The 23,710-nt window shown below is 39.4% G+C and overlaps 1 protein-coding gene across 4 annotated transcripts in view; it reads left to right on the top strand.

Moving 5' to 3' along the window:
* BNC2 (basonuclin zinc finger protein 2) overlaps positions 1 to 23,710 on the top strand; it is an 823,285-nt gene that overhangs the window by 642,925 nt on the left and 156,650 nt on the right. For all 4 annotated transcript variants that reach the window (XM_089674765.1, XM_089674768.1, XM_089674766.1 and 1 more), the window contains one exon: positions 11,284 to 11,519. In XM_089674765.1, the coding sequence (XP_089530891.1) occupies positions 11,284 to 11,519 (236 nt within the window). The remainder of the gene's footprint in view (positions 1 to 11,283; positions 11,520 to 23,710) is intronic.

Raw genomic sequence — 23,710 nt, 5'->3', positions numbered from 1 at the left:
AAAACCTTGTCAGCGCAAAAAGCCGTTGTAGGATCAGAGGAGACAGAAACAGGTGTCACATAGGACGTCAAAAACGAAAGGGGGAAAAAGATCAGGGTGAAGGCGAGAAAGACAGACAATTATATTAATGCTGTCGCTTTTATGTTGTAGCTTTGCGTTATTACCTTGAGGTGCTGAGTGTGCAGTTGCCTCAAAGAAAAGTAGACAGGAGACAAGGGGGAAACACGATCGTTATTAACTGAAGAGGCAGTGTGTCAAAGCTGGAGAAGGTTCAAAGTTTTGTTTGAAAAGAGAAAAAAAAAAAATTCAGACAGCCACGTCTGTGAACAAACTGCGGTTCTGCTGTCGGCTACATAAACAGAGTAGCCGTCTAAAATGTACTGCTTGAAAAAAGATCACAGAGCTGAAAAAATAATAATGAAAGATGTCATTGAGACTTTTTTCCGCTTTAACTTAATTATATTTAATTTGTATGTACATACGTTTTGGAACGATATGTTTTACTGACCCTTAGAAAACATCCAGGGTAAAATGCACAAGTAGTGGTATCTGAACAAGGTGCTAAGATCAACACAACACCATTTTAGAACTTACTACACTCAAATATTTAAAGATAATTTAGAATTATGTAGAAGGTAGAAAGGAATGTGGTGATGGGTGTGCTCTATGTAAAACTATTTGTGTTACCCTGGTCACATTCATCCTCTTACCTTATTCTTATCATATTATAATTTGCTCTTTTTATTAAGATACTTTTATCTGACTACAGTGGCCAGTATAACATACACAATACTTATCAGTCACAAAGCAAATGTTGTAACATTGGTAGCAATCAAAATAGCAAGCATGTGGCATTTCCCCTAAAACAGGGGTCTCCAATTTTTCCAAAAAAAGGTCAGTTTACTTTCCTACAAGCTTTAGTGGAGGCAGACTGTGGACAGTGGGAGTGGAAAATGCCCCAGTGTCTGTGAGAGTAAACAACGCCCCATGATTGGTTTTGGTGTGAGGAACAGTACCCCATTGTTGGTATCACTGGTGGGGGAGCAGTGCCACTTGGTTGGTGTCAGTGGGAGAAATGGTGTTGCATCATTTGTATCTATGGAAGGAATAGTGCCCCAAGGGCCAGATAAAGGAAGACAAAAGGCCACAGTTTGGAGACCACTGTCCTAAAACATCAGCATTTTATCACTGTAAAAACAGTACAGAGGTCAGTACAGGCAGAGTTCAGGCAGCGTCAGGACAGCAGAAACAGGATCAGGAAACTAGGGCCAAGCAAACAGTACAACAAGGCACAGACTGCAGGTCTGGCCATCCCTTAAATACACCACGTGCAATCAGCCCCAGGTGATGGCTAATTGCTGAAGTGAGCCTCTGGTTGTTGAGAGCACCCGCTGGCCAGCCCTGGCACTGAAGCCCACAAGGCAGGTGAGTCCCACCACTATTGGCAAGTCCATTCCTGACAGGCTCACTGGCTGTAATTGACAGCGGCAGGAGACAATAGCTCCCTCTGCTGTCTCAGCCTGTGAGGAGGGAGAGTCCCTGGAGAGCCTCTGGATCGCGATGGGGCTCAAGTAAGTCGAGGGGGGCTGAAGGGGGGGAGGCTGCTGCACATAGAATGCATAAAATAAAAAAAAAACCTTGAGCCTTTACAACCACTTTAAGGTAAAAATAAACCTGTATGCAGTTCCACCCCCTCCTCCTTATACTTACCTAAGCCTGATCTTGATCCAGCAATGTGCATGAGAGCAGTGGCTCACTGGGCTCTCTCCCTTCTCATTGGCTCAAAGACAGCAGCGTGAGCCATTGGCTCCCACTGCTGTCAATCACAGCCAGTGAGGAGGGAGCCAGGTGGTGCGGTCGAGCCACAATCTTTGTGTTAATGGACACACAGAGCCAACTCAAGAGCAAGCATGCATGAGTGCCCCTAAAGTAAGCGGTTTGCTAAGGGGGTACTCGGCAGGAGGGAGGAGCCCCAGGAGCTCTGACAGAGGACCTGAGAAGAGGAGAATAGGGACTGCTCTGTGGAAAACCACTGCACAGAGCAGGTAAGTATGATGTTTGTTATTTAATTTTTTTTAAAATGAACATTTACAATCACTAAAAGCAACCATAGTATCCCATCACTGTCTACTGAAATTATTTATAGATGAAAGAATGAATTTCTCCTCACTATTACAATGGCAGTTATATTGCTTTCTTTCTCTACCTATCTTTCTTGTTTCTTTGGGCTTGTGTAAGCAACTATTTAAAAGGCTGTAGAAGCCCTGTCTGTACAAAGATGCATTTGGATATTTTACAGAACTGAAAGGATCTCAGTAGGATGTGTCTTATCTAAGATATCTTGCCACCCTGCTACTTTGCCCTGTATGGTGTTGTAGCATTGGTATATGGCAATTTCAACACATTTTTGTAATGTAGAAAATCTGCCTTATAAACAGATACATTAGAAATATGTAGCATATAATATTTCAACAGTTCTTCCATACATATTACATTTGATTGTTTAAAAATTATATGATGGTAAGTAAAAAAGTAAGCCAAACCATTGCTTGTTTTTTGGAAATTTGCTGTAAAACATTGGCTCCACAAATTAATTTTTGTGATAAGGCCATCTAAAAAATTGTTAATATGATCCAACAAACAATTAAAATTGTTTTTTTCAGACCATGATCTTTATGCTTTGGTAGTCTAAGTCTGCTCTACAATAACTTAATCATAGCTCTAATGACAAGTGCTCATTCATTCTTTCAGTAGCACTCTGCACGGGTTCAGCAGGAACATGCGCTGTGTGATGTCACCTGATACATGATATTATTAATAAACAAAAGCTGCTTATGGAACTCTTGGTCATGCTTGTGGTAACGCATCCTGTACCCACATATCTACACTAATTTATACAGTGTCACAGCAAATTCTGTGGCTGTTATTTTGAGCTCACAAAAAATCCTTTGGTTCTCAGATTAGTGAAACTATCCAGTGGATCTACGAGAGGTTGCACAGATCTCTTCTAGTTGATTAAACACAGAAAATCTTTTTCTGTAATATATGGACAGACCTTAGGCTTGCAAGGAATTATTTTGCAGTTTTATTTATTCTATGCTTGTCTAGTGTATCGTACACTATTCCTACAAAGCGATACATCTTTTTTGTTCAGTAATTTAAATATATTTAATTTCTTATTCTAAAATTTTGCAATCACAGTCACTGTCATCTGTAAATATTCATAATATTATAAAATACACAATTGGCTTCATATAAACTACAAATCTAGACTAGCAGAAATGAAGAATGAAGAAAATGACATTTCCCCTATGTAACTTATGCCAAAGACACTCAGCCTTTATAATTGTTAAAAATAAAATGTAATAGAGCCCACACAAAGTGTATACAGTCACTTCAAACTTTGCTTCCATTTGGGTATGACATGCTTCTATTAAGGTCCAGGCAGAAGGTTCATCTAAAATCAGCGTGGGTTTTCTGCGGAAATTCAGTTAAGTTATCTTGTCCTGTGAGCAAGCATAGATGTTTTCATTAAATTCCTTTCTACAAAGCCCTGCAGTGTTTTTTTTAGAATGTATTCTGCTTCCATCTCTACCTGATCTCAAGACCTGTGACATGTCTGTGTTCTGTACCATCTGTTCAGCACACTTTTACTTGATTTGAAGATGTCTACTAATGCAATGCTGCGTTAACTACAATCCCCTCAGTTCTGCTTGATGCTTGAGGCTGTAAGGTCTCAAAAGCTCCTAATGAAACACTTGTCATCTCCTCTAACCAAACCTACTTAGCCCTGCTGTTCTCAACTGAGCTGCACCTAAGCTCATGTAAACCCAATCATTCCCATTCAATTTCTTTTTCTGAATCTATTTTTTTATTTAAAACTGATTCTGTATACTTGTTCTTGAGCTATGCAAGCCGCGATTTTAACAAAATTAACCTGTTTATTTTCCCACAAAAATTGGCAGCTCTGTAGACCATAGCTCAACTATATCTTTCTTTGAAACTGAGATATTTGTAGTTGGGCAGACTAAGAGAAAATAAACAGTAAAGAGTGTATTTTGAACACTTGTAGGGTGTTTTTCAGGAGAAACTCCTCTCATGCTTTAGCTTACTCTTGGTGGTATAAGTTATGTACTGGTTGAGTAAGCAATATTTTTTAAAATGCAGCACAGCTAAGTTCAGAGCTTTACTTTGTTTCTCTTTTCAGTGTTGTAGTTATATGTATGAAAACTCTAACAGTGAACTTTTATTTGTTCCACTTTGGCCTGTTAATGAGCTCATGCAAAGTATATATATTTGATAAGTGCAACAAAATACCTGTTGATCCTCTGAGAAATCTTGTGAGCTGATAACTTCCGGTGCTTTCTGCTTGTGCTTCTCTCTTATTAGTTAGCACTGTTCTATTTTTCTCTATGGACTACAGAATGTCTACCTTAAGCTATAGAAAATACAAGGGTAAAGTGTTTTGTAATCCTCTCCTATGGTGAAAATGCTACTCACAAGAAAAGCGAAACCAGCACTCATATCTTCATGCTGACTGGGGGTAATGTATCTGTCATGCTCTGAGGTGCAGCTCTTGAAAGATCGGGAAACCTTGGTAAACATGAAGAAAAGCAAAAGAAGGGCGCACTCTCTTCGTGCATTACCTTGGTAAAAACTAATTTATTAAAATGCCTAAAAGTGCATACTCACAAACCAAAGGAGATATAGAAACAGAAACAAAAGGCCAGTGGTAACGGTCCCAGATAGCGGGAGACCCTTGATGTAGTTAGTTGACAGGTTTCATGCACTCCCTTCAGAGCTTGAAAATGCTACTCGTTCATTGATACAGTGCAATGAGTAAGCATTGTCATTCTAGGGAAGGAAGTGTGTTACTGCCAGGATCACCAGTTGAAAATAAAGGAGAAAAAGCCAGAAAAAAAATCACTGAGGCTGTAATATATTAGAATTCTGTCCTTGGGTTTAGAGATGTTTTTAATATTCATCCATAAAAGTCTGTTTGTGAACAACAAAATTTAACAATGGAAATCAATCTGAGTTAAACCCCACATTCCTCTCTGATATCTGATAGCAATGATCACTCTGGAGCTCATCCATATTTCTCTCTTCTAGTATGTTCATCATCTCAAATTCAACTTTATTGTACCAGTCTGTACATGAACCTTACCAAGATCCTCACTGTCTAACACACTTCACCCAGCTGGAGTATTGATTATTATTTTTATTACGCAGGATTTATATAGCACAAACAGTTTGTGTAGTGCTTTACAACATGAGGGCAAGGAGTACAGTTACAATGCAATTCAATACAAGAGGAATCAGAGGGCCCTGCTCATTTGAACTTAGAGGGAGGGTAATACAAAAGGTAATAACTGTGTGGGGAAAAGCTGATGGAGAAAATAAAAGTACAGTTGATAGGTGGAGGCAGGATACACTTCTCTAAAGATAAGTTTAGAGAAGAAGAGAAGAGAGTTTTCTCTAAAGAGAAGTTAAAAGAAGAGGAAGAAGAGAAGAGAGTTTTCAGGGACCACTTAAAAGTGGACAGAGTAGGAGACAGTCTGACAGATTGGGGTAGGGAGTTCCAGAGGATGGCAGAGGCTCCGAAGAAGTCCTGGAGGTGAGTACAGGAGGAGGTGACATGGGACCTAGAGAGCAGGAGTTCTTGGTAGGAACAAAGAGAATGATTTAGCACACCACATAGCCAAAATGCTTTAGCAATTAGTTTGTATAAGGCATATACATACAAATATACAACAGGTAAAGATAACCGAGTATATCATCTAACATCAAGCATACTACAGCAAAGATATTCAATTCACTGTTGAATCACAGCAAAAACATGCATGCATATAGGTACAGAGTGTTACACTTGCAATGTATAAGAACTGATGTTCAGAAATACATCCAAGAATTCAGCACTCATAATAGTGTAATGAAAGGGAAAGCTGAGCCAGACCCTGGTGAAAGGAGAGAGGAGGAGGAAAAACCAACATTTCGGGGATGTAAAAAACCCCTTTCTTAAGAATCTGCTACCAAGTGATGTTGCAGGGGACAAAGTTGTGGATGTGTTTGTAAGTTGTTGCTAGTGTTTTTAATTTTATATGTTGGGTGAGCGGAAGGCAATGGAGAGGTTGGCAGAGAGGGGTAGCAGACACTGAATGGTTGGTCAGGTGGATCGGTCTGGCAGCAGCATTCATGAAGGGGGGATAGCCTAAGTAAGGGTAAATTGATGAGGAGGGAGTTGCATTAATCAAGGCTAGAGATAACCGGTTGTGAATTAGAAGCTTTGTGGTGTCCTTGGTTAAGAAGGGGAATATTTTGGAGATGTTGGATGTTGAGGCAGCTTGATTGGATGTGGGTGCTGAAAGGAATCAAGGAGTTTAGAGTTCAGAGTTCAGGATTACACCTAGCACCCTGGCATGTGGGGACAGACTGATAGTTGTGCCATTGATCTTGACAGAGAGATCAGAGAAGGGGCATGTGGGGAAAGAAATATTATGAGCTCAGTTTTGGATAAACTAAGTTTGAGGAAGTGGTATGATATCCAAATTGATATGAATTGCAATGTAGAAAATCTTAGCGCCACTCATAAGCCGTTTGGTCTAAATAGTCACTTCACCGGCATGGCAGGGGAGCAGCAACTGCATTAAGATCCAGATTCTATTGAAGAAGACAGAGAAAAGGACACTGCTCAAGCCTCCCGTAAACTCCTGTATGTGAAGGATTGCCTCAGCTGTCATGCTGGCCCTCTAATGCATTTTGCGCTGTCCAGTGGGGCTTGATCACAGAGGAGTGTGATAAAAAGGACAGAAGTGAGTTTGTTGCAGAGTGAGCATTCCAAAGGGCACATGAGAAGGGGAAGCTGACTTTGGAAAGAAAAATCATTGAAATTAGATTGTGTGAATTATGGCTGCTGTCAGGGGGCAGGGGATGCCAGGTGTGTTGGCCAAAGTTAAATGATGGATGCCCAGGGTTTGGGGATATATCTGCAGAAGTTAGGAGAAGCAGAACGGTGAAGGAGGTAATATGGGAGTGTGATTTACTGTATATGAAAGAACATGACCCAGTGTCACCGAGGTTCTATTAGCATGTGGGTTTAGAATCTGTGGGGTAGAGAAGGAGTTTTTAAGAAGAGGACATAACTGTGAGAAGGAGAGGTAGAAGGTGCATGTTACTGAGTGGAGGGATTAAGTAGTCTGGGTAAGAGATGAAAGAGCTGAAGGGTGAAAACAATGTCTCCAGCAATCTGTTTAGCGTTTTGCAAAGTAGTGTGCTGCGGATTCAGTAGCTGAAGTGCAGAGCAGAAATGCACCACTTAATCCAAGAGAATCATATCAGAGAATTAAGGCTACGCCTGTTGACTGGGCAAAACATGAAGCACCAATTTTCAGATTTTGGAGATCCTGGTGAGTGGCCAAGTTTTTTTGAATACTTGTCTCTTTATGGTCATTTTGCAATCCATTTCAGAGTGACCAGAGACCGGATTCCTTTTTCCTGCAATGCAGCACCTGGTTGTTAGATAAGCATTTTGAAAAGAAATTACATGGGAAACGGTTGAGTTCTCATAGAGGCAGAGTTTGCATTACTTTGATGCAAGCTAACAGTGCATGTTCATTAGCAAATGACAACTTTCTGATGGTTAAACCATTTTCTGCTATTTACCAAAAATATCTCTTGTGCTTGTCTTACCTTGGTGTGAAGTTCAGATAGACATCTTGTACTGGTATTCCCATCTTTAAATGTTTTCCAAGTTGTTGCAGGTTTGTGAGAAGGCCTCTTACAATTTTGCAATATAAAATACTTTAGGTACCAGTTGTCAGCCATGTTGCTTTCCTAAGCAGATAACTGAGGGATTACAGTATATGTGGAAATTAAGGACTCTTCCAGCCATTATCACACTGATCATACTAAGACTGGTCAACTTTTTACAGCATCATAGCACTTCTTCTTAATTCCACCACCTCTTGTATAAATTACGCCCTAAATGTCTCCATGGAGAATAACCAGAAACAGCCATATGTATATAAATACCAATGAAAAGGCTCTGGTTCGTAGGCTGAATAGAAAGCCAATCTGTTCTTGACATTCAACCAAAACAAACTTTACAAACTCACCAGTTGAAAAACTACGAAATAAGCACTTTAAATTTAGAATTTGCCACAGCTGTGTATGTCATTCTTGTGAAACACAAGGACCCTTTTCAGTCCACTTCCTCCAAAATGTCAGCTTCTTTACTCTGCAAAGTATGTGGTTTTAAGATTCATTAAGTTCCCCTCGCTCAATGTGTAATTACTCCTTTTTCAGTGACTGCACACATTCAAGCTCTGAGCACTCACAGCGAGTGGAGTTTTGGCGAGTAAAAGTGATGCTCCCAGCTGAAGGGCTTATCAGATAAACATTCACTTTCACTGGTAACATTGCAATGCTTTACTTGCAGCTTCTAATTTAGGTTAGTTGAAGACAGACATAAAAGAACAAAAAAGTCATGATCTGAACTGATTAAGAAAATAACAAATAATAATAATAACAACCTATCAACACTGATGATCATCCTTTCAGAGTATTGTGTATTTGCTACTATCACCATATTAAAAGCAGAGTGAATGAACAAGCTGTATGTCAGCAAATCAGCTGATGGGACAATCATAAATACCAAGGAATTTTTCAATTTGGCTATGTGTCAGCAGCCTACTGTACAAGTGATAAGAAAAGAATTATACCATAGTAACAGTAATTTTAATATCATGTTATTCTACTGTATATATGTTCAGGTGTTCATTTAATGATACGTTGTGCGTTCCACTTGCAATGCTGCACCAGCTTGTCACCTCATTGTGTTTACTTACACATTTCAATGTAGATTGTTAACTTAAAGCAGATCAGTGTGCTTAGCAAACAGCTAAATACACATTTAAAATGTATACGTTTACTTTTTTACTTGCCAGAACATTTTTAATTCTTCTTATCCAGTCTTGTTATTCAGACACCCTCTGCCACCCAGCACCCACATAGTCCAGCAAAAGACATATTTTCTGGTTCAGTTTTGTAACTTCCTATGTCATCACTTAGACTGAGCAATGAGAAAGACGTTAATCCATAAATTTGTAAAGCAGAACTAGTAAACAGTAGAATGATATTCTTGGCTATACCGTGTGGAAGAGGTAAGTGAAAACCAAATCTGGTAAACCAGAATTACAAATGTTTTGGCAGAAAGAAGTTCAAATCAATGTATTTCAACTGAGTTTTTAGATGTTCACTTGCGTTCATATATTTAGGTGCCCAATAAACCTAGAAGGTGGTGAATTCAGCCACCCAAATCTCTGAACACAAACTTAATTGTTTTGCTTGGCTGCCTGTGATAATACCTATGGAAAGGGAAGGGGTGACCAGATGGTAACACTGCTTATCTCTTTCGGGGAACTGTAGTGACTGGATAGCTGATAGATTACTTTAGCTGGTCAGTACCCAATGTAACACACAATTTGCATTTAAACCTTGAAGCGTTAGTTAACTGTTACAAAAAAAGTATAAAGGTGAACTAACATCACACACCCTTAACTCCCCCTGTCCCCCTGTCCCCTGCTGTACTTACCTCCAGGGATGCTGAGTTGACAGTGTCCATGCAGCCAGTCTAGGACTCCAGGGGTTTGAAATCCCTCTTCTCTGTGCAGCACCTCTGGGATGAGTCAGATTGATGTTGTTATGGCACTGACCAATCAGAATCTCTGTGCTCCATCCTAGAAGTCTGCACAGAGAAGCGCATTGATTTCAAATTACATGGACCACTGGACGGGCTGTGTGGGCACTGACAGCTCAACATACTTGGAAGTAAGTACAACAGGGACCAGGGAGTGGAGGGTGTACAGTGTTTGCTCACTTTATTCTGTAAAGGTAAACTAATAATTTAAGTTGGCCATGCTTAATTAATTCAGCCAGGACAAAAAAAACCTAACAAACACACAAAAGAGGTGGATGGAGGAATCCCTGCCACTAGGACATTGGATTCTGACAGCAGGACCCACCGCCATCATAATACACTGCAACCACTGTTTGACAAACATTTTCTAGCATGTCCCTTCAACAGAAGTCATTCAAATGACTTTCTTCTGTTGAGTGGGGACAGACGAATTTAGATCAGTGTATAACCAGCTTTAATGTTTTATGCCAGGCTAGTTGCAAAGCGCATTTGACCATATTTATCTACATTTAACCACTTCCCGTTCGGCCCATGTACATAAATGGCCGGAAGGGAGCAGTGCCGGGGCAGGTGGCCCTTTATAAACGTCCTCCTGCTTCCCGGCTTGTGCGCGCCCATTTGAATACATTTATCTACATTTAAATAGTTTACACATATTTGTTTTTAGGGTCATTATTGTTTTTTTTGCAGAAAAACACACACAAACATGAAAGGACTGCCTTGACACAGTGCACCTTACCGCATGGTGATGTAGCACAGATTTACTACACAATTTAGGAATGTTCACACAACAAATTGTGGGAGTTCCTTGTCCTGACTGCTGGATTATGTGATGTTGTGGTGTTCCTATATTTTCAACAAAAGAGAATAAAATGACTGCTGCTACTGCACCTTTTAGCTAAAATAATTGAAGCATTGGGTAGTAACAGGGAGAGTGAACTTTGAGAATTTCCAAGTATACATTTGTATCATGCAAATTCTTCTGGTTTAAAAAGTAATAATGTGTCTGAATAGGCAGTCTCTGATTGGACAATACAATTTAAAATGCTTGGAGAACATTCATTCACAAGTTTTGGTAATATTAATTTGATTTTTTTAAGTCAAGGTTCCTTTGTAAAATGAAAAACATAATTTAAACTAATAGTTTGCCAAGTTTGCTTATTTCAGTATCAGTAATAAATTACTTTTGTTCATAGTGATTTGTGGAATGACAGAAATGTCTAAAAATAAACAATTCTTGGAGAACTTTGTTTATCCGCTTCTATTTTTGCATGACTTCATTCCCTGGCTAGAAAGCTAAGAGATTTCCATAGTCCCCTTGATTGTGCAGAAGCGTACAGTGCTTTGCTAGACAATGCATTATCCTTAAGGGGCACATTCTCTAAGCTCCAGCAGCTTTGGTGTAAAATCCCTCCTGCCGTCAGTATTGCCATTTCTAGAGCCGGAAGATTCCTAATTGAGTTAAAACAAGACTGAGAGTGACTTAGACTTTGTTGCTTGAAAAATCCACCTACAAGTTATCAACATTATGGACTGATCTTTTAATACAGGCATCTTTTTATTTTTGTATTTCTCTATTACTACAGCTTTGGACAAGCTCAGCACTCAGCACCTGTACCACCCAACACAAGTGGAAATTGTACAATCTAACGTAGTGTTTGACATCAGCAGTCTTATGCTCTATGGTACACAGGCTGTACCTGTGCGGCTCAAGATCCTGCTTGACCGGCTCTTCAGTGTCCTCAAACAAGAAGAGGTACTGCACATATTGCACGGCTTAGGATGGACGTTGCGGGATTATGTTCGCGGTTACATACTTCAGGTGAGATATTGAGAAAGGGTAAGAAATCAAATATGCCTAATCATTTTTGGTGTGACGTCATGACATATATGGACTCATGTCAGATTGCTCAGTGTTAAAGTAGTTGTGAAGTTAATTATTATTAAAAAGCATTATTGAATAGATGCAAAAATAAATTTGACTAATGCTTGGTTACATAAAAAAAAAGCTTGCCTGTAGCACTTTATTGGGCTGTAAATGTGCAGGTCATGTGACTGCTCTTCATAGACCTGTAATTCACAGACCTGCAAGTGGGAGTTTTCAGAGTGGGACAGATATCATTGCAAGAAGCGACATAATGCAGCTGGGTGTCAGCGTTTCCAAGGTAATGAAACATAATTATACCCAGCTGCATTGCATCACTTCCTCCTTTCCCCAGAAAAATCCAGCAACATAGATGTCAATAAATTGAATAGAAATGGCTAGGGGAGTGGCTATAACCTGATCATGGAAGATAAAGGCAGGATGACAGAGTATGTAAACTGACCACGATAGCATGCATTAGCTTCCATGCTATAGCGTGGTCAGTTTAATAACAGGAAGACAGGAACTGGCACTATCAACCGGGTAATTAAGAAGCACTGCCACCACAATTAAAATAACATTATTAAAAAACTAATAGCAATACCTGGGAGAGACAGATACTTTTTTATGTTTTTAAGGTTACAAACACTTTAATATGATTTGAAAGAGCACACACAGTTTTCAATGAATAAAGCTTTTGTTCATGATGAACATCTCATATAAACAGCATACATTATTTAAATTCCTAAACTGGACATTATAATAAAACATAATTAAATCTTTAAGTACAAAATAAAACATTAGATTTATTTTATCAATATTGACATGCAATACAGTATTTAGAAGTTGTGAAACTATTAAAAGGTTTCTATGACATCAGCAGGGGTGGACTGACAACTCATGGGGCCCCCGGGCAATAGGGGATCATGGGGCCCCTGTGTCCTTGCCCAAACTCAAAAAAGCCTATGAAAAAGGTACCAAGGTCATCTCATGGGGCCCCCTGCTGACCCCGGGCCCTCGGGCAGTGCCAGAGTTTCCAAATGGTCAGTCCGTCCCTGGACATCAGTTATTTTGTGGTCAAACCTTCTTTAATGGTGTAACAGCTACAGATGTCCAATGTTACTTTGAATTGGTATACAGTATGTACTAAAAATACTTTTTAGAAATACTACTTTTTCTCAAAACTTTTGGAATCAAAAGCAATATTTTCAGGTTTCAATCATCCATCCAACAGTCTAAGTCTCTTTAGGCTTTTTGTAACATGTTACCCAGGTAAAATCTAATACATAGATTTGCTCAAACTTTAAATTGTTCCAAACAAATGGGTAAAATCTCCTTGACAGAGTTTCTAGTGTTGTGGGAACGAAATGCCACTCTTTTTTTCTTTTAGCCTTCATTCACACCAATGTGCAGAGAAAAGGAGTTTTTCTGCACGCATTCTACAAGGGAACAGAAAAAATTGTTCTCTATGTGCTTTGTTCACACCACAACTCTAATATCACGTGCAGATTTTTTTTTGCACAGGAATCTGCAACATCTATAAAACTCACTGAAATATGCATGAAAACGTACGTAAACTCGTGTCTGCAAGTGAAATCTGCACAGTGTTCCCATCAGATTTTGCATGTATGGTGTGAACGAGGCCCTAGACTGGAAGACTCACATGTCCTGTTCCATACTCCTGTTCCAGATAAAATAAAACAGCAACCTGGCTGCATCAACCCAAAACTTATATTTAAATTTTGTAAAAAAAAAGGAAGAATATGAATTCTAAATGAATTTAAATTAATTGTATTTCTGAAAACAGGGCAATTAGCACATCTAATACATTTATTGAGTTATGTACTGACTTTTATCTTGACCCATGTAATAACAAGCGGAATTTCAAGTAGACTTCTCACAGTAATTTATATCAGTATCTTGTGGGTAAGTACTGCTGTTATGTAGCTGTTTTTTCGTGTACATAATCTGGGCTTCTTATCTTCCTACGTATTTACTAATCTCCAACAGCATATATGTGTATTTTATTTTTAAGGAAGGTTCTCAATTTACCACCAGAAGCTTTTCAACTTAATATACAATTATGCCATAGTACCTTCCACAGAAATACATTCTAAAATATATCATTTATTTCTGCTCATAATGACCAATACATTTATAGGTTATATTTTTATATGAAGAACTTAGCTCTGCATACTCCATGCTGCTGGATAGAAATCCTGGTCTGCAAGTTATGTCATATGTGATGTCAGAAGTCTCTTTTCTCCCCAGCCAGGACTAGCAGGAATTTTTCTTGGTCTGAAGCTTTATAAGACTTCTTTAACGGGGAAGAAACAAAAAGACCAAACAGTAATCTTTCTGTCTGCTCCCTATGGACATACAAATATGGCAGCAGTGTGGATTATTTGAGATAACACATGGGAGTGTACAGGACAGCTCCAAATTTTTGACAGGATTTTCCATTTATTAAACAGATATTGCAAAACGCTTTCAGTAGTATATTTAAAAGACTAAAAGGGAGCAAATAAGAAAAAACTCATGGTAGGGTTTATATACACTTTAAAGCACATGTTTCAATGCATATTTTGTCATGCATTAACATGCGTTGTGTTGAAGCAGCATACTTGTTTGAATGGGCTGCCAACACATCACAAGAGACTGAAAATACACCTGCACAAAGCAGCACACCACAACACATGGTAACATATGGTGGTGGGTGTGCTGAACACAGGTGCACTGGAAGTGCGTTCCTGTAGTGTGTGGGGTGCCATTTAAAAGGAATGGCACTGCAATGCACTAATGTATGCATGGTGCATTACTGTGCACATTACTGAATACACATCGGTGTGAAGCCAGTCTTTAAAGTGATATTAAAGGCTTCCATTTTTTATTTAACCACTTGCCGTCCGCCTGCTGTTCATAAGCGGCAGGACGGTGGCACTCCAGGGGCGGGTTGCCGTTCATAAACGGCACCCGCCATTTCTAGCTGTGCGCGCTCCCTGGGAGCGCGCAGCACCGCGATCCGGTGCCCGCTGTGTCCTCCGGACACAGTGAAACACCGATCGTCGGATGGGACCTCTGTACGAGGTCCCGATCGTGTGATCACTGATTGGCCAATCAGTGCTCACATGCAAAGTAGTAAGCAAGATGTCACTTGTGACATCATTGCTTACTACGTGTGAAATCTGTAAATGATCACAGAGGTCACATGGTACAAGGCTATTCACAACAGCCTTGTACCATGTGACAAGCTGTGACCAATCACAGCTTACTCAGTAATTCTCAATGGCTGGAAGAATGCAGACAGAGAGAGAGAGACAAATCCTATATGGGTGTAAAAGCAATCACTGTAAAAAAAAAAAAAAAATCTTCATCACCCCCCACGAGTAGTACAGTGTCACCATGGTGACACTGTACTGCTAGGGTAACAGTATGTAAAAAAAAAACACCCATAAATATTAATATAAAAAAAAAAAAAATGTAAAAAAAAGTTTAAAAATTATAATTTTTGGTTATAAACTAATTTGGCTTATTTTTTTTTTTACTAAACAGATAACGGAATACATTTTGGCAAAGATTTATGATGAGAGAATATTTATTTGCAAAATTTTATAAGAAAAACACTTTTTTAAAATTTTTTTGGACATTTGCATTTACATAGCAAAAAAAATAAAAATCCCAGCGGTGAATAAATACCACCAAAATAAAGCTTTATTTGTCTAAAAAAAATGGTAAAAAATTCATATGGGTACAGTGTTGCATGACCGCACAATTGGCATTCAAAGTGTGATAGCACTGAAAGCTGAAAATTGCCCTGGACAGGAAGGGGGTAAAAGTGCCCGGACAGGAAGTGGTTAACAACAAACACATTATACTTACCTGATCTCTGCAGAGGTTTTGCATAGAGTAGCCCAGAGCCTCCTCTTCTTGGGTCCCCCGCTGGAACCCCTGGCCCCTCCCTCCTGTCGGGTGCCCCCACAGCAAACAGCTTGCTATGGGGGCACCCCCTGCTCTGTGTATCCATTCACACATGGAGCTGTGGCTTGTGCCCCCCTCTTTTCTCATTGGCTCACTGGCTGTGATTGACAGCAACATGAGCCAATGGCTCTTGTTGCTGTCACAGCCAATGAGGAGAGGGAGTCCCGGGATTGCCAAGACTCCGGTGCACATCGCTGGATTGAGAGGGGGGCTTAGGTGAGTATTACGGGGGCTGCTGCAAAGAGAAGGTTTTTTACCTTCATGCATAGAATGCATGAAGGTAAAAAAACTAGCCTTTTTAACCAATGTAATTTTGTATGTATTAGACTTAAAATGTTTTTACTTTTGTAGTTACATTTTAGAAAACCTAACTATATGCATGTTTGTTATGTGCTCCTGTTCATGTACCATACCTAACATGATACAATACCTAAAATAGTTTTTTTTTAAATTTCTTACCTTTTAGATGTTTCTGAGGAGAAGGCCTCATGGTTGACTGCAGATATTTCTGAGCATTGTCACAGTGGGGAAGATTTACTAAAACTGGTTCACTTAGAATCTGGTGTACTTGTGCATGGTAGCCAATCAGCTTCTGACCTCAGCTTGTTCTATTTAGCTTTGGCAAAAAAGCTTTGAATCTGATTTGTTTTGTTGTAGCAGTGCACCTGATTTTACACTCTCTAGCTTTAGTAAATAAACCCCACAGTCTCTATCCCAACACAGACTGGAGAATCATTGAAATAAACGTCTTTAACATATAATGCAGGAGGCCAGTTAACATTTTTCTAACTGGCCTCCTGACAACTGATAAGGAGCACAGTAAATCTTCCCATGCATATTCAGACTGGTTTAGCAGGGGCCAGCCGAATTTTGATCCACATATAGGCAAGGAGGTTGTAGAGAAGTTTAATGATCGACTTTTGTACAACCACCCTGATGATTTTTCCCCACTTGATCAGCGTTGCCAGCTATAGCTGGCAACACTGATCTGTGTATTCTGATGGAAGTGAAGTCTCTGTGCTGTCAGAATACAATAGCTCAGCGGGGAAGATTCCCCAATCCACATTGAGTGTGTGAATGGGGGAAATATTTTTTTTTTTCATAAAACTTGCTGAATGAAAAAAAAAAAAAGACTCATCTATGGGCTGCCAAAGTTTTTCCATGTGAATAATTGCATGTAACAACTCTAAAGTAGATGTTATCTTTTTTGCCTGCAAAAGTGGAAATATACTTTAAGCGCATTGTTACTCTTACAAAATCAAGATTACTTTCCTTCCCCCATACAGTGCAATATGATTTAAAGTATGTTGGGGAGTCTGGTTGTTAGAGGCATACTTTCTCAAGACTCTTTATTAACTAAGGCCTATGAGTTTTTTTTATGTTAGAATAAAATATGATCTTCCTGGATCTCCCCAGCAGTGAATAAAAGTCATATTTGAAGACTAACAATCATGAATGCAGGCATTCAGGGCGTTGGTACCGGAATTTATACTGTCCTACATGCAAGTACCGATCTGTACAGCATCTGAGCGGTACACATGCTGTTTGCAGAGCGCTGTATGCTGCACATCTCAAGTGCCCAACAATGCCAGGAATTTACGCTGTACAGGCCAAACCATCCAAGTGCATCAGCCTTTATCCAACTTTTGATCCACTGAAGAATGGCCCTGACTAAGTAAACCAAGCAAAAGTAGCTTAGACAATAACTATATCGTTATCAACCGAGAACCTTCACAATTGACTGAGCTACATGCATCAATCATATTAATATAAGAAAAGATAGTCAACCAAAAGACTCTTATTAGATAAAAGCATAAGCATTAAGTGCTTTGCTAATAAGGATCGCGAAACATTTGATTTAGAACTAAATTAGATGTTTTATTATGTTGTCCTGTAAACTTGGTGTAGCAGAAAATTGCTTGATTTCCACCATACTCGTTAATGTTGCTGGCAGCATTTCTGCTATTGGATTACATCTTTTTCAGACATCATTAAAAACATACAAAAACAATCAGAGTGCTTTGTCTTTATAGACAGAGTCTTTCTGCAGATGCGGACTGGAATGGTTTATGTAAACACTTTAAAAGAGAAAGAAAAAGTCTCTTTTTTTGGACGACACCCATCTATTAATTTCAACCACAAAACACTGTAAATAATGTTAACTTCCATAAAATAAACAGACTGGTGGTTATGCACCATATGTTTCATAATTATCCTGTGGATTTTGTTTACTGTGCTGTTACGAATCCCTCAGACAGCTCTGTGAAGCAACGTCTTTTGCTAGACTGAAAGGCAGTCAGCACTTTCTAGCATCCATAAAAGGAGTTTAAACAAACCCAAGTGTCCCTGTCTAGTCAGTGTGACCATATTTAAAAGATATGCATCGCTGCAGATTTGTAGAGTTTGCATGGATCACTTTAAGTCATTAAAATACGATTTAATACTACTTGAAGAGTAAGGAACTCAATTCTGTGCATAACTATACTGTTTATTAGTCTAACCAGTATATGGTTATCATATGCTTTACGTTGTTGGTGCATTTATTGTTTTGGCTCAGCTGTAGGTTGCATTACTGAATTTATAAAGCAAACTTATTTCAAAAACATTAGGTGATGTATAGCATACCTAATAATGTGTCTTGTGCTTTTTGCCCATAACTATAAAAAAAAAAAATTCTCTACATCGTGAGACCAGTTCAAATGTTTCAGGCTCAAAACATGTATATTTGGGGGCAATGCCAGTGATGGTAATCTGCTTGGGACAGCTCAGATTTTCCCTATGCGTACATCTCCTGGGCCATCTCATCACATTTTTACTAAAGAATGAACTCGGTGATGTTTGTGAAAAACCACAGCAATAGATAATTTAAAGGTTTTTTTTTTACTTTTTGGCTTACTTTGTGTTGAGATATCCTAAATGAATTGTGCACAACTGATATAAAATTGTATTGGTAATTTACTAAAGCTGGTGCAAGGGGCGGACTGACCATTTGGAAACTGACCATTTGGAAACTCAGGCACTTCCCTAGGGCCCGGGGTAAGTAGGGGGCCCCATGAGATGCCCCTGGTACCTTTTTCATAGGCTTTTTTGAGTTTGGGCAAGGATACAGGGGCACCATGATCCCCTATTGCCCGGGGGCCCCATGAGTTGTCAGTCCGCCCCTGGCAGGTGCACACAGAATATGGTGCAGCTGTGCATAGTAACTAATCAGCATCTATGTTTTATTGTCAAAAACTTAATTGAACAAGCTGAAGTTAGAAGATGGCTGGTTACAATGCACAGCTGCAGCAGATTCTGTTTGCTCCAGTCTTACTTCTGGTTCACATATATGTGGCTAGACGGGCAGTGTTTTGCACGAGCACGAGAGCCCATTCATTTGAATGGACTCCCGTGCCCTGTGACATGCAGGGAAGAAGTCCCTGCACTTCTTCTGAAAATGCAGCCCGCATGGGAACTTCAGATCCTAGTACGGTTTCGTTTTCCAGTGCGGGTGGCGTGCCATTAGAACTAATGGCACCTGCTCGAGGGTTCGCATTCCTCTGTGTGAGTGGTGCGGCTGCACAGATTTTCATGTGGATCCGCAGCCACACCGCCCACACAGATGTGAACCTAGCCTTAGTAGATCCCCCCACGAGTCAAAGATCACAATCTCAACAACAACCTGGTGCTAATCAAGGTTCCTGGTAGGAGGGGTAATTTGGTAGTACTTATGTATTAAAATATATGTATCAGTAGATTTTTAATTTCCTAATATTCAGGTTAGGATAACAAGACATTCCAAAACACTAGTTAAGATGTATATTATTAAGCTGTTCTAATGGCTTATTTCAGTACTTTAGACGGAACTAGGTCTCCTTAACCCCAATAGAATGCAAATCATGAATTTTGTCAAGACACTAATGTTTTGCAGATACTGTTAAAGATATAGATCCAGTAAAAAAAAAAACACAGAAGATACATTTTTGGGTCCGATATAAAAATGGTTTAATTTTATAACTTGCACTTTCACTTCACTGCTAATCTGCACCCAAATGCACTGTCATACAATCCTTTTTTATGTAAGTCTTTTTTTAATCCACCAAGCAGCTATTGGCTGTTAAAGTAGGGTGTCCCTCCTTAGAAGAAGCTAGATATTTTATACAATTTTCAAGAGCCTGGAATGCAAACCTTCACCTCTTTTAACACTATGATACATCTGATATACATGGGGGGGGGGGCGGCAAGCTTAAAGTCCATGTCAGACAAGTAATCCTTTGGCTTGCAGCAACTTTCCAGAATTGCTAAGAGATCACTTACTATCCCCTGTGGAAATGCTCCTTTGTTGGCTTCACCAGAAAGATGCTGTTCCATTGCTGTGCTTTCTCCCTCCCGAATTCTGCAGTATTCTGAGATATAGAGATAGTGCCACCCACTTAAGGAACAATTTGATTCATTGTAGTTATTTTTCATTTGTGATGTGTTTCCAGCATCAGAATCACCATACGTTGGCCTAAGGAACATCATTACTACTTGTGGTCACTGAAGACTACTGTTCATACATCTGTCTTGAAGGATAAATGCACAAAAACATTTGTAATTTTTTTTCATACTGTAAGATGCTTTCATTCCTCAGTTAAAAAAACATGACTTGTATGTAAGAGAACAGTATACTCTATGAATACAGTATGACCTATGTATTCCATGGCCTTACCTACAATAAATATCACTGCTAATTTTATACCAATGCCTTATGAAAATAACATAAATTGCTCTGTCACGTGCAAGAGAAAAAAAATATATAAATGTATTTCTTTTTCTTTCTAGGCACTGATCAAATGTGCCCCTAGATATCATTTATGACTTCTCTCTTCAAATACAGTATGACCCATTGTTTTCTATTGTACTTGGAGAGGCAGTCCCCATTTCTGAAACCAAATGTGAACCTGAAAACTCAAGTTGCAAGATATAATATCAAAATGTATTCCTTCTAAAAAATGTGTTTTCTTCCCAGTGTCTTGGCATCTGCTCCGAAAACATTTTACATCTGTTCTGCTAAAAGGCCTGGAGGACTGGGAGGGGAAGCAGAGTGCATGGATTGTGGGGGGAGGACTGAAGGAAATGTTACAAATCTCTTAATTTTATCATTGATGCTCATGCAATTTGAGCATCATATTTCGTGACAGGGCTATCTCTTTCACATCTCCGTCCCTCACTTTGTGATGACAGTGCCGCCTGAGAGCAAAGCATTGTTCCAGAGTCCCCTCATTCCCTCTCCCTCTTGACTTCAATTTGCAAGCGCACAGCTCGTTCCAGTGACAGGCAGGTCGTTCATGCTTGAATAACTTGCGCTCTGAGCTGTACAGTTTGTGGCATCCATGTAATGCTTAGCAGTAGGTACAGCTGTTAACCATTCACTTATAAATAATCTCCCCCTCCCCTCACAACCTGTCTCGCAGGTAGTATACCTGTCACCATTAATAACTCACAGTCTGTGTTCCCAAGTGATCTGGCCCATCGCATGTCATTCACAGCCGACTGGTGCAGAGGCCAGCAAGTGAAGTTCAAGCTGACAGCCTAAGCAATTCAGTCATGGCATTAGCTGTGAAATAATTTCATTTTGTCTGGGTTGTCTGGAGAAAACGACAGATCTGGTTTGCTTTTGGTATACTCCTGTATGTTTGGAAGAGTCACCTATCTGAACATCAATCTTCCCCACAAAGAGCTTGTAACCTGCTTTACAAAAAGGCCCCTTTGACAAGGTCAACAAAGAAGTGTATTACTAACTTGTTGGGAGAATTAAACCATTTTTATCAGACTCATCAAAAGGCCTTCGCTTGTAATACAATGCATATTTACACTGTGGTGCATTTACCACGGATGATAATACATGTATATATAGTCATGCAAAACTTTCTTTCTGAAGGATGAGTACACATAGGTGTTGCAGTACATTCAACTCACATACGGGAGCAGGACTGCTGAACCTTGTCTACGTAACTGAAGCAGAAAGAGCATGCTCACTACACATTTATTTGGCCAGGACTGGAGGTGTTATTATGAACATGCTTTCATCGCTGTTTCTTTTAAGCTGGACAATCCAGCAATATTATTTGAACTCTAGAAAAGAATTTGTATGTATGAGTATCTGAAAGAATCACTGGCATTCTTGAACATATAAAAATGTAAAATAAAAAATTAGAGGCAGCACAAAAAGTAAAAGATATGCACCTGTATTATGGTTATTACTTTGCACTTTGCAAACCACATGGAAGCCTCCTAGATGCACAAGTCTGTGTGTTGAAGCTTCACTTGGTAAAGAATATCCAATCATGTGCAAGGAAAAAAAAAACAGCATTTTTGCTTACACATGATTGGATGGTGGAAATTAGCTGAGGTTCACCTCATTCTCTGAGCTCTGGGGAAAATGAGTGCAACTGCACATGTAAGGAACACAGTCTACTTGCCTTTAGTAAATCCACCCCAATGAATGCTTCATACTGCTGAGAAAAAATTTGATGTGCATTAAAACGTAAGCAGGGCCAATATAGCCACAAATAGTAAATCACTAATATTTGTATGTGGTGTATAAAACATAACACGTTGTTTGTGTACATGTTTTCTTTACTTACTAACCTCTGCTTTTCTTTAGCATTCGCAACACTTGTTCATTACAGAAATTAGGGTGAACCAGAATTTTTTTTTACACTCTATAATTATGTAGGAGTGGCCATACACATTAATTTTTAGTTATTTTTACATATTTTTTATGTGTGAAAAAAACAACAGAACATTTTTGAATACAAAATGAAATATGGCCAGATAACTACATGGAAAATATAGTCAAATTGCCTTTTCTAACATAGCCAGTGTAAAGCTCGCCATAGACTGTTCGAATCTCGGCCGGTTCAGCAGGGAGCAGCCGAGATTCAAGCCTTGTATGGGCAGGCTGACTGTACCCAAGTTGATGGATCGATCAACTTGGGTACAACCAGCCTGCTAGTTATTATAGCTGCTAGCAGTAATCACTGTGTTCTCCCGATGGGGATGCCTCCCCCCACCCCCTCGCCGGGAGAACACAATGTAGGAGGGATTTCCCCATCAACACTGACTGTGTTGAAGAGGGAATTGAGCTATTCCTTTCCTGCAACCTGTGGTAGCAGAAAAGAAAATCGCTCCATCTATGACCGATTTAAGGCTGCCTTGTCTAAATGATACTTCCAGTTGAACAATCAAAATTGTGACACACTTTCATTCATGGCAGCACTACCTGCAGACAATGCTGAAACCAGATATTGTATTTGTGCTTAGATATTCAGTGGGATTCACCTGAGCATATTCTGCCATAAAGTGAACATTCAATAGATCAGTGTCCTTCAAATGTTACTGCCTCTCAATATGCAAGTAAAAGTATGAGATCCAAAATATTAATGTGTGATCACTTACCATTAAATATGAGTACATTGTATGTACTAGCCACCTTTCTTCTAAACTTTGCATAATTTGAACATGGTATTATTTTGGAATGGGAGGGCCAACAGGTGCTACAACTGTACAGAGAATCTCTAAACTGCCTTATCAGACATACAATTTAATACAATCCTCTTCACCCATTGTTGTTGCCATTGTTATTAACTACTGCCCACAATTTATCTTGACTACTACCAATTTTGCTCATATACACCCACAAGACAAGAAATGTTTTTTCTAAGTGTGAAGATCAAAAGAGCTTTTCTATAATTATGACATTGGGGAGGTGTTTTGTACTTCTATTCATATCTCTATTGTATCTGTTCAGTGTATCTGTCTGCATATGCTCACTAACATATTCTTTACTGCATTGACTGCAGATGAGAAAGCATGAAACAAAAATGACCTCCAGGCCTATTGGCTCTGACACACCAGTTTATCAGTTCCCCACTACCTCCTTCCCTGTAAAAATCCATAGTGAAGTGTGAAAAGCAGCAGAAAGCATTGTTTGTGCCAGTGTAGCTTTTTTACTTGCTTGCCAGCACCTTCATCTCCTCATATGTTTCTAGCTAAGAAGTAACATGGAACATAGAAAAGAAGAAGGGAAAAAAAAGCCGACAGCAATAGAGACCAGATGCCGGTATTTCTTCTCTGTCACTTGGCTGCCGAGCAGATGGAATTTATATCACTCGGGCATGCTAGAAGGAAGAGGCCTAGAGCAGCCA

Source organism: Staurois parvus, unplaced genomic scaffold (genome assembly GCF_062004578.1).
Source record: "Staurois parvus isolate SC_StPar_1 unplaced genomic scaffold, SC_StPar_1.0 ptg000012l, whole genome shotgun sequence".
In the NCBI taxonomy this organism is placed as follows: Eukaryota; Metazoa; Chordata; class Amphibia; order Anura; family Ranidae; genus Staurois; species Staurois parvus.
This window is presented reverse-complemented; position numbering and strand designations above follow the sequence as displayed.